General features: G+C 43.3%; 1 protein-coding gene across 1 annotated transcript; it reads right to left on the reverse strand.

Moving 5' to 3' along the window:
* Positions 1–1139: 1139 nt before the first annotated feature.
* LOC104566851 (lipase member M-like) lies at positions 1140–8935 on the reverse strand. The gene is made up of 9 exons (XM_010213655.2): positions 8831–8935; positions 8388–8553; positions 6757–6955; positions 6163–6272; positions 5616–5752; positions 4517–4660; positions 3138–3209; positions 1796–1861; positions 1140–1435 (listed from the first exon to the last, which is right to left on the reverse strand). Exons 1-9 carry the CDS (start codon positions 8933–8935, stop codon positions 1202–1204), a joined length of 1233 nt encoding a protein of 410 aa, XP_010211957.2. The 3' UTR covers positions 1140–1201.
* Positions 8936–14329: the final 5394 nt, after the last annotated feature.

Below are 14329 nucleotides of genomic sequence, written 5' to 3' on the forward strand. Positions count from 1 at the left end.
AATATACTGCAGCACAATACATTTTCGTTCAGCCTTGTTCTCAGAAACAACAGAACCATTTTGGTGGGCATTTGCCACCAATGAGCATTTGCCATTCAGTGCAATGTGTAGAGTGTTGGACAAACAGCTAAAGATCTGTGCTGAAAATCACCACATTTCTCAAGAGGTTTAAGGCATTATAGGCAGACAGAGGTCAGCAGATCTTGTTTTACTTTATCTTTATTTGTACGTTGTGGAAAGCAGGCCTTATCCTTTGCCCTGCTCCTGGACATATTTTTAAAATGCAGATATGCAAATAGGTAAATTCATAATTCCTCTCCTGGTCAAAATATTACTATGAAGCATAGCCCAAAAGCTGAAAATAGACTTCTTCCTGGCTTCCACCAAACTCTTCTCTCTCACGGATATACAAAACAAAAGCTTTTCCTGAAAGTCAGCAATAGGTTTGTGCCTTGGGAATATTCTTAAAATGATGCAAAACGATGCTTCTTAGTAGAACCTACTGAAAAACATGTGTGTATGAGCAAGTATTATGTGTGTCAACACACATTTAGAGAAAAGATGTTGCATGCATTAGCGAAGTGTACAGTTCCCATTGAAAAACGCCTGCTCTTCTCATTTATAACGGATAGAAAGTCTCTAGCTACTTCAAACCACAAATGAAAATAAGAAACTTCAGATTCTTGCATTTCTTGATATAGAAGAGTCACAAGACAACGGGTAAAGCTACACTGGCAGGACATCATTCAGAGCACCATGTGGTCTTGGCTGAGCATACCTATTCTCATTGAACCACAGCATCCAGGATGGAACTGAGCTATCATCTCCATTTGGCAGCTGGAAACTGAAGCACAGGGCGGCCAGAGCCCAACCACAGCGACCAGGTACCCAATTCCACTGAAATCACTTGTCCATGGACACCCACATGTGTGAGGTTCCTGGGAAATTCAGGGACAAAGGGTCATGCCAAACTTTCACAGGCACCCCTGCCTATTTAATTCAAAGCCTGTATGATTTCCCAATCAGTGGTTTGAGCTGGTTAATCTAGTTGCCAAAGTAATATAAATACAAACAAAGTGTAACAGATTAATGAACCTTTTTCCCCCTCTTTTTTTTTCTCACTATTTTAAAACAAAACAAAACAAAAAATGAAGCCCTGAAGAGAAACGAGAACTCAACAGTTACTGCTACTATTCCAACTCTAGAGGTTCTCCTCCATCAGTTCAAGAATTTCTCCATATACTTCTTCATACGCCTTCTCACCCCAGAGGAAATCAAAGTGGACAAATTCAGGGATATACTTTTTGTATGCCACATTGGTTATGCGTGGTAATGTTATATTAACATCTTCAGGAGCTGAAATCCAGTCCTTGCCACCATACCATGCAGCAAGAGGTGCTTTCATATTTTCCAGCTCATAAAACGGAGGAGATGTCTGGAAGACAAATAAGATAGCTTGAAAAGGGAAAGGCTATAAAGTCCTCTGCAAGTCTAAAACACAAACACACACACAAATACTGCATCGCTGGATTGCTACTGGAATTTCTTGTCTATCCAAAGAAACAACATACAGAATGTCACTGGAGATCCCAACTATGCCTTGGACTTCCACAGTTTTCATCAGAGAGCCAAAAAATCAGCACTGGAAAACATCATAGAGCTCTTCTTTGTAAGAAAGGTATAAATTCGACTAAGGAAGGTCATTTCCAAAATCCCAGCCTAGCCAGTCTGAGTCCTTGGAATATTTTCACTGTCATTTTCTCCTAAAACTGACAAATAAACAGTTTTCTCTTACCTGGTTATAATGGAGCATGTTGTCCTTTCCGTAATCATAATATTTGAATTCCCCTGTTAGATAGAGCTGGAAAATAGAGAGAGATACGTTTATTTTCTAGATACAACAGGGAATTCTTACAAATGATAAAAGCAGATGAGAAAAGGCGGACAACTGCTTTATGCTTACATATTTTGAAAGATCTGAATGAAAAGCAATTTCTGATCTTTTAATCTATTCCATTAAGAGAAAAAAAAAATAAAAAGAACAAATTTAGAGTACTAGCTGATGCCTTAGACATTATATTTCCTTAGATATTATATAATATTTATAATATTATATTAATGTCTATATAAAATATAGACATTATATATGTCTTAGATATATTTCTCATAAAAAAGTAATAATTGACAGACTAATTGGATAGCAATGTTTTATGACTGAGCAATGTTTTATGACTGTTTTTTTTTTTTTCAAAACAGCAGATGGGACATTTCAAATGTAGACAGAATGCCAGATTTCATATTCCTCTGGGGTTTAGGAGAAGGAGTTTTTTCAGGAAAAAATATGTTACTGTCAATCAGTAGAGAGTTTTTTCCAATGATGATGTCTACAGGAATCAAATTCCCATCTGTCGTTGGGTGGACTGCACTACTGCAGGCAGCCAGCTTGTCCTTCGTCTAGCTGTCACATGTGGGTCCCTGCACTGTAATAGAGTGGGAGACCTGGCACCTCTGGTGTAACCATCTCCTTTCCTTCTCATGGTCCAGGCTGGGCAGCTGGAGCCTGGGCTCTGGGGCCAGCAGGGAGTTTGCTGCTGGCTGTCAGAGCTGCGTGGTTGGAGATGGCCAGGAGGCTGAGGTCTGTCCACCACCCGAGGTGGTATCTAGAGTGCAAACAAGACCTAGCTTCAAAGAAGAGGCAGTTCAGGCCTCTGGGGAAATTTTCATTGACTGTTATTGTCAATTTCTACAACAGAATCAATGTTGATTCATCACACAAATGAATCAATGTATGTTTTCAATGATTAGCTATCTCACTCAGTGCCTATTGATGATGACTCTATTGGCTCTCAGCCTGACTCTTATGTCTCTTATGTTGGTTTATATTCAGTCATTTGCTTCAAGCTTCAGCATCTACCAGCTCAAAAAACTCTGGCTCATCTTTTGCTGAATGCCATGGTCAAAAGAGCTGCATCTGCACCACCATTTCATGTCAGATTTACTCGTTCTGTCTAATCTAACTGTGTAGGGATGGCAGTGCAGGAATTATACTTAAGTATTGAAATACTTAAATATCTCAGCAGCAGAGACAATATGGGCCTTGGTTGCACATTATCTTATTCTGCAGCAGGATATATTACCTGGCGCCAATGTAGCATGTTTTTCAGGGATGTTGAATCCGGGTAGTGGGCCAGATAGACATCTATGCGGCTCTGCAAACACACATTGGAGAGATTTATTCTCTGCTTGGAGGAGAGTACTGTTTGAAATAAATTTGATCCAGCTCAATAGCTAAAAAATGGCTGTTTCACCCACAAAAGCTGGCTGGATCTTTTATCCATGCAAACTATTTCACCTTGGCTCTGCGAAGGCATCACTCAGCCTCACTCCATTTGAAGACACTTTGCAGACAGCAGCATAAAGGGTGCCACAGAGCTCCCTTCAGTAAGCCCAGCAATTCTCATGAGGTACTGGGTCATGACAGTAGAAAATAATGTTTTTTCAGATCAAAAGAGAACTTGGTATTTTGAGCTCAGGGTCATTTTGCAAAGACAACGTGCAGCATATGGTGACTGCTCATACATTGTTGCTAACATATCCCATTCTTGGGATATTCTTCCATTCTTGGAAGACTAAATAACAACATTGACTCTTTTCTTCAAAAACAGTGGCCCAGCTCTGCCTGGACCCAGGCTTGGCCAAGTTGTTGTTTGGTCTCAATGAATCTGACACCACTTTTACTTGCAGAAGCTTCCCTCAGAGGCTCCAGCCCTTGATATTCCTTTCCTATATGGTTCATGCCATCCAAAACAGGCCTCAAATGGTGGGGCAGCTCTGTGCTTGTGGATTTCTCAGACTGTCTGGACATAGCCCTGTGTGACCTTATTTAGCTGCTATCTTGGCCCTGCTTGAGTTGGGGTTGGACCGGAGCCCCCCACTCAGGGGTGCCTCCATCCTGAATTATTCTATGACTCTATGCTCAGTGAAGTGGAGCACAGGGAAAGGCTTATATTGGTGGTTAAACGTTTTTTAAAGAATCGTAGTCTGAAGAACCTGAGGGCCTATCTCTCTTGGCTGTCTCTTGCAGGGGAGCTCATTTCATAATAACCCATTTTGTTATTAAAACATCTGTGAACTAATGACCTGCTTAGTGAAAAAGAAACCACCGAGGTCCCAGAAATAATGAATTAATTCCTGCTTTCTCCTCTTCTACATCATACACTTTAGCCGGACAACAAGTTAAGTGAACTCATGGCTTGCCTGTGCTTAAGTCTTCCCTCTTCACATCACTATGGGATCAATGCAAAAGATCCCAGCCCTAAGATCAAGCATTTATGCCTTTTTTTTTTTTTGCCAGAATGAAAGATGTGAAAGATCAGGAGAATACAGTCTAGAAATCGGTTTCAAAAGTGAATGCAAAAAGGATACTTATTCCTTTTTTGAAGTTAACTACACATCCACATCGTATTTAAGCAGTGCAAAACGAGGTTGCTTAAGAAGGAATCTGGAATGTACATACCACATTTAAGCTGTTGGTAAACCCACCAGGCAAGTAAAGGACCAAGGAACAAAAGCTCTTGAAGATTGAATAGCCACACAGTCGAGAAATCACCTGCTGCAATATCTCACCATTATCGAAGACCACTGTGCGTCCTAAAATGAGCTGTGAAATTCAATGTCACTTTATCAGTGAAGGCCATATAACTTTCACAGCACTCAAAAGAGGTCCCTCAAAGAGAGAACAAATCTCTGGAGATGGCTTCCCTAGACAAGAACCTAAGTCCTGGTATCATGTGGCTGCAACTCTGTCTCAGGGGACGTCTCAGACCACCCAAACTCACCCTGCACCTGCCTTTGCTGCATGTCTGCATGGTGTAACACAGACATGAGCCCTGAATACACACACTCCCATGCCTTCTACATGAGCATGAGAGTTGGCTTGCAGGCAAGACTGGCAGGTCCTCTCCTCTTTTTGAATGGACTCATACTCTTATTTAGTGTCCAGGTGTTTCTCAGTTCTTTGCTCATCCCTGAATGTTGCTGTGTGCCCTCCCATAGTTTTGCCATGCATCATAATTCTGTCTTTTCTGAATTTTCAGAAATGATCAGGACCCTGAAAGAGGATGATTTCTCCTAAAAGTTGAAGGATCCAGAATTAATATCTGGAAATAGCTCTTTGGCCAGAGCTGGACAGCAAGAGGTTTCACATGGTTTAATGCATCATAGTCTTGAGACTATAGGTACAAATGTAACCTTTTCAGAACAAATGAACTCGAAACAAAGGGAATGGGAATACAGAGGGCAAAGAAAAGGAAGTAACATATAAATACTGTGCATCTCAGGTGCTGAGACTTTCACATTCCTGCCTTAGTCCATTTGTCTCATCAGCTTCTGCAAACCTTTTCTTCCTGCTGAGATTTTTCTGAAGCGCTAACTCAAGAACTGGCTGCCAGTTGAGGCTTTCAGACCCTTCTGCTTTCTTCTTCCCAAAAGAGATTGCTGGCAATAAAGGGTAATGACGTTCTTCGTTCGCCTTCACTGATAACCTCCAGGACCTTTCCTGCCTGACTTCGTACCAAAAGAGGAGCAGAGCCAGGGAATGTGTGAGGAAGACATACCTTAATCAGTGCCTCAGGAAGGTCTAGCACTTTCACCAAGGGTGACTTCATATTTGAGTTTGTTGTAATGGGAGCCAATGCAAAGAACATCTTGATTTTGCGATCCAGTTCAGGAATGGAAGAAAATGCAATGAAACCTGCAAGAGTGGGAAGGAGTCAGACCTTGCCCTGTTGTTTCTGCAGGAGTTACTGACTCCTAGATGTATGTGCTGGCTAGAAGTACCCCTGGAGGCTGTCATACTTTGCCAGCTACAGCTCGTCGGCGATGTGACCTGAAGCTCATCTCAGTTCCCACCTTGATAATTCTCTCCAGCTGCAGCTCCCATGATGGATTATATCAGAAAAAAATGCTGCAATTACTTTTACATTGTCCTTGTCAAAATTGCCCTGGTAATACAAATGAGGATTTTTGCCTGCTCTTTTCCCCTCATAGTTACGATGTGCTGCAGTTTATCTCCACCCGCTATGCTTTCGGGAAAAATACCCACCTTTCATGAGGTGCACAGCTCACGTAACTCTGTCAGTGCCCTGGTCTCCACATAAATACCTGTGGTGGTGCCTTGAGAGTAAGCCACATAATATAATTGTTCCTGTCCAGTTTTCTGCAGAATGTAGTTGATTGTTGCTGGAAGGTCGTACATAGCCATTTCATGGAAACTGCAAGGAAGGTGAGCACATAAAAACATCAGCGTTGCTGGCCGTGGATGCTGAGAGACCAGGAGCTACATGCAAATTGTGTTGCTGAGCCTTCCCAACAGCTTGACTGTTGATCTGTGCTTCACCCCTCTGGTTTGCAAAATGGATTTGCTCTTTGTCTTAGAAGATTTCTGTGTTTGCACAGTGAAGTACCATTTGCTCCTGTCACCTGCAGGACTTGCGGAGGCTGAATGAGCACCGTTTGAACATGAATCTCTATTCTGTATGCAGAAAAAGGTAAAATTATCCCTGTTGTTCCCAGTTGCATTAGGAAAATAATATCTGGGGCGTTAGCACATAGATGCATATCTTGTCATAGTTGTGCAAACACATGCCCACTGGTAGGTCCCAGAGCTCCGTCAGTGGGACTCCAGCCTATGAACTTACAATCTTATGAAAAAAACAGGTATATTTGCCAGCATTCCTGCAACTTTCTTGAAAATACCTGTAAGCTGAATATTCCTCCTGGTAAAAAGCAAAGTCTTTGTGCTTTCTTGACCAACTGTTCCCTCTGCTGTTTCCTATCCAGACATCATAGCCAGCATCTGCGAGGATGAAGCCGAGGCTGCTGTTGGGCAAGTTAGTAACCCAGTTGCTTCCCTCCAACACCAGGCCATGCTGTAGGAGCACTGCAGGCTTTGGAGCTGAAGAAAGAAGAAATGGATCATTTTGTCTCCCAACTAAAACAACTGAACACTCACACTTCAGATATCATCTTGGCAGCACCCTACCCGGGTTCATTTGCACTACACAGCCTACTTTTTCCAAAATGTGTTTTGTTTTTGGTGAGAGAGTAGGCTGTTTGGTAATCCCAGAGCAGAGAAAAATTATATCCTGGAGCTGATAAATAAAGCGGGGCTTCAAACTTGATGCAGCATGGTGACTCATGCTCACAAGAAAGAAGCTGCGCCCCTGTCTCTTTGAACAAGTGTGCCTTCTGTGTGGAAACTGCTTTCCTCGTGCTACTTTTCCAGCCCAGCTACTCTTGGGTCTGACCAAGAGATGTTGAAAAGACAGCACAATCTAGGCTCCCTTCCTTTATATATGTTTCTTTCATGGCATAACAAACACCCTCCTGCTCCTTTGAAAGAGATACAAATCCCAGAGCAGTCAAGAACAGCTCTTCCACCCACTTCTGCCCACTTCAGAACATATGGGCAAACCCCAGGACCTCAGGATAAAGTTTGGACCTTTTCTACAAAAGCCCCAAACCCCCAACATGTCATTGGTTTCTAGTTAGTTAGGAGTGGTTTACTGGTTAGTGGACTGGAAGAGAGAGTAGAGAAAGATTTAGGTTGGAAAGGTCCCCTTGAGACTCATGCTCAAAGTTACAGTAGGGTCGTCCTAAAGATATCTGAATCCATACATTTGAGCTGCAAGGAATGGTTGCAGCATTAAAAAGTTGGATTCAAAGTCATTTTTTCCTGCCTTTCCTTTGTTCTCTCTGTTTTGTTGTTTCTTAGACCTCAGCTTAATAATTACATTTTCACCCTGGAGAGCTGAAGACAAAAAGGTGTCCTAAACAGAAGTCTGAACTATTACACTTGCTGATCACATGCATATTTCACATTTCACAGAAGAGTGAGGTCTTGCCAAGTATGCATTACCCTCTCCACTTTGAAATAGTGGTTCCATTCAAGAGTCAGAAGTAGCAGAAATGGTGAAATAACATTCAATTTGGTAGGCATTTTATTTTTACCAATAAATGGTTCTTAGCCGCTCCACCATAAGGAATTCCTTACAAACGCATAGGCTCTTAGGCCATGAGTTTAGTTGTCTTTGGATGGGTATAAAATTTGGGGTGAGATTTCTCCATGGTCACTCCCCCTATCTTTTTCCTCTTGTAAAGAATATCCTGTTAGAACAACAAAGCTGGTATGGTGGGTATATGCATTTCTTCTGACTCCGGGGCTAATCCAACAGGGAAGGATGCCTCCCCCAGCCTCCCCCAGGATCCTTGTTGGGAGATTCAGGATCTCTGAATCCCCTGAAAAGGCAGTCTTGCCAATGGCCAGTCCGTGCCAAGCAAAAGCTTTCTGGGCTCTGGGACCAAGCAGATTTTCTTCTAGTGCTTACTGGGGCAGAACATGCTGGAGCCTTGTGACTCTGCCACATGGGAAGTAGCTGCACTTGTCAAGTTGCCTTTGCCATGAGGAATTCTTTGCATGATAAGATAATAGCCATCATCCGTCATAACCTCGTGTTCCTCGTAGGGGTACCCATGGTAGCGAACAATGTCACCCTGAAGGGAGGAAAATAAAAAGAGTTGGATAAGTCACTGGGCATCTCCATCCTGCGGGCTTTCAGTGTTCAGCTGGGCCAAGCCACAGCCATCCTTGGTAAAGATGAATGTATGGAGACCACGAGTTTTGGCCAGGCTGGTCAAAAAGAAGGCTAATATTGATATACTGATATATAATATAGCCACATAAATGACTTGTGTGCCCAAGCTTTGAACTTTTTGGGATGGATGAGAGGATCACACAGCAACAAAGGAATGGAGAGAAAACGCAGCTTACCACATCCATGAATGCCTCGGGGCTTGCCTCTGTCTTTCCAATCAGTCCTTCTAACTTTTCATTACCGCACATTAAATAAGCAATGGTGACTAACAGCCACATCATGGGTCTCTGCAAAACATGTTAACAGGGTGAGCATCCATAGGCATTGACTTTACTAACACAGAAGCCAGGGATTACATGTATTGCATTTGACATGCACCACGCTTTTATTAATATGTTACCCTGATCGCATGACCAGTGCAATAATTTTAAAATTGAAATTTTGCATTTTTTCTAATTGCTCATTTTATAAAGTGCCAGGCTCCATTACATTTTAACAATGTATTCTCCATCATATTCAGAAAAAATAGTTTATGTGCATGTACACATACACACCCATACCAATAACTTCACCAATACATGCATCAGGACACCTGCACTCCACCAACTTGCGCACATTTGATCTCCGAGGATATGGTTATAGTCTGTTCATTTAAAGTGATAGCTAAGATAGTCAGAAGAATGGATTATTTGGCTAAACTGTTAGCAGGCTGAGTCTGAGGTAAATCATCCCAGTATCGTCATTGAGATGTTTAGGTTTTTGTTCTTAATAAGAAATTAAATAATGCACAATCACTGAAAATAATATTGCAGCGACTTCTGAATGCCTCTGAGCTATTTTTGCAAACCAAAGCAGGTATCTGTCCCAGGAGACCTGCTGTTTTTCCTGAGAAGGGTTTGTTTCAGCAAGGCCCTACCACGACATCCTATTATCATCATTCTGGTCGTTGGAGAGGAGCCAAGTCCATGGGTCTGTGCTAGTCTGCACATGAAGCTGTGGCCAAAGTCAGGTGCCAATGGCTTGAAGACTGTGCAGGTGGCTTGCAACAACCTCTTTCCAAAATATCCTCCTGGTGGCTGAAAGGAAGACTCTAAGTGTTTCTGTGTTTTCCTAGCTGACCCTAATTTTCTCCACTCTTTCTGTTTGAGGAATTAGCTTTCCTCGCTGTGGGAGGTGGTTTCATAGCCAGGGAGAAGGACACCTGCTCCCTCTGCTGTTCCTGGAGTGCATGCGTGGAGGATCATATAGTCATCCCAGCACTGGTGGATGGGATCTCAGGGACTCCCTGCCCAACTCCCCAAGTACAGAAGGAGTCACCAGTGCTGGGACCAGGGTGGCCATGGTTTGGCCCAGCCAAGGCCCAAACCCTCCAAAGATGGAGATCCCCCTGCTTCCTGGTGACTATCCCAGAGTTGGTCCCCCTCGGGAGTGGAAAATGTTTCCTCACATCCAGCTTGAACCCCTGGAGCCGCAACCTGTGGTCATTGCCCCTTGTTATATGCCCCATGATTGCCAAGGAAGGCTGGCATCCTTGCAGCACAGTGCTCTCCTTTCCCATGGAAAGGGGGATGAGAGCTCATTCTTGTGGCACTCCTAAGGAGCACCTGTGTCACTGGGACACCAAGGAAGAGATGGGAGACACAGCAGGGCAGAAGTTGTATGCGGTAGTCTGCTCTCAGGGCAGTGTTCCTGCAGCCAATGGGCCCCTGAAGACTTTGGTCTCACTTCTCCTAAGATATTGAGTCTTAGCAATGCAGGATGAGATAGAAAGAGAAAAAAAGCATTTTTTTTCTTTTCTTTTTTTTTCTGTATAGTGCAATGTTGCAAGAATAGCATGCAAAACCAGGGACGATCCTTGCTTGCTGTGATCTGTTTCTCATATCAGCCAACCTGGAAGAATAATCCCTTCGTGGTGTTCCAAACACAAGTCCCACTCAGCTCAGCGAACTGCCTTGTTTAAAGCTCCTGATCTTTTAAGAGTTGCAACATGTTAAACCCTCTTGAAGTAGCAGCACATTTCCTGACTGCCAAACATTCCCACCCCTCCTGAGAGCAGCGACAACTTTCCTTCCGACAGATGATTCTCTGAAGACATCTCGCCATCGCATCTCTGGGACTTTTCAAACCACCTACAGCTCTATCCTAGTACCCCCAGGGGCTGCCAGTCTGCAGGCAGCCCGTACAAAGGCAATTCACGCACAGCGTTGGTGCAAAAAGGAGGAGGCGATTACCCGTTGCAGTTCAGTTGCAGACACAGAAGGGGTGCAGGTCCTTTCCTTCACACGATCCTTGAAGCAGGAGGGAGCAGAGCACAGTCCCCGCTGCCCAAACTTGCCACTCGCTCCTATCACGCATTGGGCTATTACTCCTGCTGCTCCACATACTGGGGAGTGTCACCAATTGCCACTCCCTCTAATCCATTATCTTGCTAACCTGTAATTTACCTGGGGGCTGGAACCTGCTCTGAAAGGAGACACCTGCCCTACCTAAGCTCCCTTGCAAAAATTTATTGTGGTGCTATAGAACAGCCGAGAATCAGAAAAAAAAGTGTATTTCTCTCTGATGCATCAGAGTGTGGGCTGACACTGCACTGCATCTTGATTGCCTTCGACGTGCACTGAGGCTGGTGCACTGAGGCATGGTGCTGAGCAGGGCCGGTGGTCCCACAGCCTGGCTGAATCACTCCAATGGGCTCGTGCAGGAAATCTGCCTTGCTATTCTCTTGCTTTTCAGTGTGAAACTAACAAGTGGTCTGGAAAAGGAAAACCTCTCCCTTAATGTTCCCCAAAACGACTGTTGGAGCCTTCTTCAAGAAAAATAAAAAATAAAAATAAATCCATCCCCAGGGGATGGAAGAAATGAGACAAAACTGGGTTTTGCTTTCACCAGCCATAGGGTGCAGTTTCAGGGGGAGATTTCTGTCTTTCCTTGCTGGTTTCTTGCTGGCTGGACTACAGCAAGAGGTTACTTCTGCTGGGTGGCTATGCACAATCTTTCAATTGCCTCCATCTAGCCAACTATTTTCAGGTATTTGTATGCCATATACAGCCCCTATTAGGCAATTTTGGGGTGTCCCGTAGCTCTGCTTTGGACTTCATCCCTCTCCAGTGGGCAATGTTTCTGGCCAAGCGCTTGTCCCCCGTGCCCAGTGGCTGTAGAGCGCTCTACTTTGAGGTGGGCAAGCAGTGAGCACAGACTGTGGGTGTAATTTCTGCAGCGTTACCTTCCAAGGTGCCTCTTGGCTCTTTGCAACATGCCCACGTGCTTGCAAGTCCCAGCAAATGAGTGTTTTGCTGAAGAAGCACAGTTCACACTTTGGTCTGGTTCCTATCTTAATTCCTGATGTTGACACCTGACAGATGTGGCCAAGCAATATTAGCTAAAAAAGCAAACATACATTCTTTGGAAAGCCTAAATAAGACTTATTGGATTCAAAGCTAGAAGAACTGGTCTTTACTAAAGACTAATTTGAGGCAGAGTGAAGGCCTGGCTCAATCCTGGCTCACCTTCTCCTGAGGAGTGACTCAGACCTGAGCCTGACTCTTGCCCGGGAGGGAGAAGAGGGAAGGTGGAAAAACAGGATCAAATATGGCAAGAGCAGAAACCACCTCCCCCTTTTTCACAGTTTGCAATGAACTACCACACTGAATATTAACCATGAAGCCAATAAAAACATCCATAATCAGATCTCCTGAAGCATCAGCATTTTTGCTGTGGGAGCTTATCTGTCATCAGTTGAAATAAGAACTGTGCATGCTGCAGCTTGTAGTTCATGGAACATCTGGGCTGTGGCTGTATCCCCAGTCACTCAGAGGGTTGTAGGAGAGTTTTATACTGCTAGTTTTTGTCAGCATCCTGCAGTGAACGGGGCTCCATGGCATTTGATATGTCTCTGATATCACCTGATATCTAAGGAGTTGCTTTGGAGGCCGTGTTGGTCTCAGTACCACAGCACACAATTCACACTTCCGGGCTTAAAAATGAAGTTCCTTCATTTCCAACTGACAGAAATTAATATGGGACAATTAAAATGCATTTTCATTGGGGAAGAACCTGACCTATGGTTTTTTAGCCCGGTTTATGAATAGATGTCTACAGATCTTCAAACAAAGATCTTTGCTCTTCTCTGAGTATTAACTGAGAAGAACAAGGGTGAAAAATTACATTTCCATAGTGTGAGCTATGGATCTAGCAGTACCAGCTTAGCATCTCATTCCTGGAATCAGAGGACTTGACTCCCTGACGTCAGGCGAATGATTAACACCATCAGCCTATAGCTCAGATCTGCAATCTCTCCAGCTGCCAAGATCACTGATAGGCAACCTGCAGAGGCTCTAGCCTCCCATCTGAGCTTAATCTTCCTCACAAGACATTACCAGTAGGACTAGGTCTCTGGCAAAGCGCGCTGGTGGGACTCCACTATCTTGAGTGATCCACAAAACACCGTGGGTTCCCAATAAAGGGCATGGGAACTGCACAAATGAGGCGAAGCAGGCACCATGACTTGGTCTTGCATCCAGCCAACTCTCTGTGCAGAAGCTGAAGTAAGATGACTCAAATAGCAGCACTGAAATTCAGTTCCACAGCAGTTCCCACACGAGAAAAATTTAGTAAAGGAGATGCTTCTAGGATGAACCTTTTCTTACAGCTGCCGTAACTGGGAGAGTATATCCCAAAATGTTCCCTGCATGGGTCTTCCCCATCTTCCTCACAGTATTTACTCACTTGTTGATATTTTGATTTTTTTCCTTTCCCTTCATTCTCCTAAAAATGTTTTACCATATTTATCCCACTGGCCATATTTGTCATTGTAGAACTAAAACATTTCTTGTGTCTACCTAAAAAAAGGAAAGAAGGAAAGACAACGGAAAAATCAAAAATATTAGGAAAAAATTAAGAATTCTCAGCCTAAAACTGAAGTTATTTAATATGTTTTTATGGATTTTTTTTGCTTTCATATTTTTTTCCTCTTATCATTAGATCCAGCAGAATTGATCTGAGTGCATTGCAAGTGAAAATGTTTCCAACATATAGATTTTATTTGCAGATAGTTCTTGAGGACACTGTTTCTGTCTAGTTGTAAAACAGTAAGCAAGAGCCACCAAAAGTGAATAAAAAACTGTTCTTCTACTTTTCAGACACTTGGAGGTCAAATAAAAGTCTGAAGATATTGCTGAGCATTAACCCACATGATAGTTGTGGGGGAAAGGGGAAATTCTGGACTTTTCAGAATTCTGAAGTAGAGCTTTGTGGAATTTTAAATTTCTGAATTTTTATTTTTTTCTGAGTTTCCTTTTTTGAGTTTTTCTCTTTTCCCTCAGTTTTTGTTGCCCTTTAAAATTTTTTTTGAATGAGTTTTTTTTTTCTTTTCAAGATATAAGATGCTAGAGGAAATCCCTAATGCCAGTTTCTGTTTGTTTTAGTAAAAATCAACTTACATAACAAAACGGCAACTTTCACAAAGCCCACTGCTCTCAGGGGGACTTCCTGCAAAGGCATCACACCAGAAGTGAGTGGAGAGATGGAGGGGTCACAGCGGTTTGGAGAGAGAAGGCAACCAAGCAGACTCACTACAAATCCTGGAATGCCATGAAAAGGACCTATGATTCCACACCTACTTGGGAGGTTATCCAAGAGCACAGGATAATCCATGGGGAGGTGTGAGCTGCTCTCTT

This window comes from Tinamus guttatus, unplaced genomic scaffold (genome assembly GCF_059628265.1).
Source record: "Tinamus guttatus ecotype Peru unplaced genomic scaffold, ASM5962826v1 Tinamus_guttatus_pri_ptg000023l, whole genome shotgun sequence".
In the NCBI taxonomy this organism is placed as follows: domain Eukaryota; kingdom Metazoa; phylum Chordata; class Aves; order Tinamiformes; family Tinamidae; genus Tinamus; species Tinamus guttatus.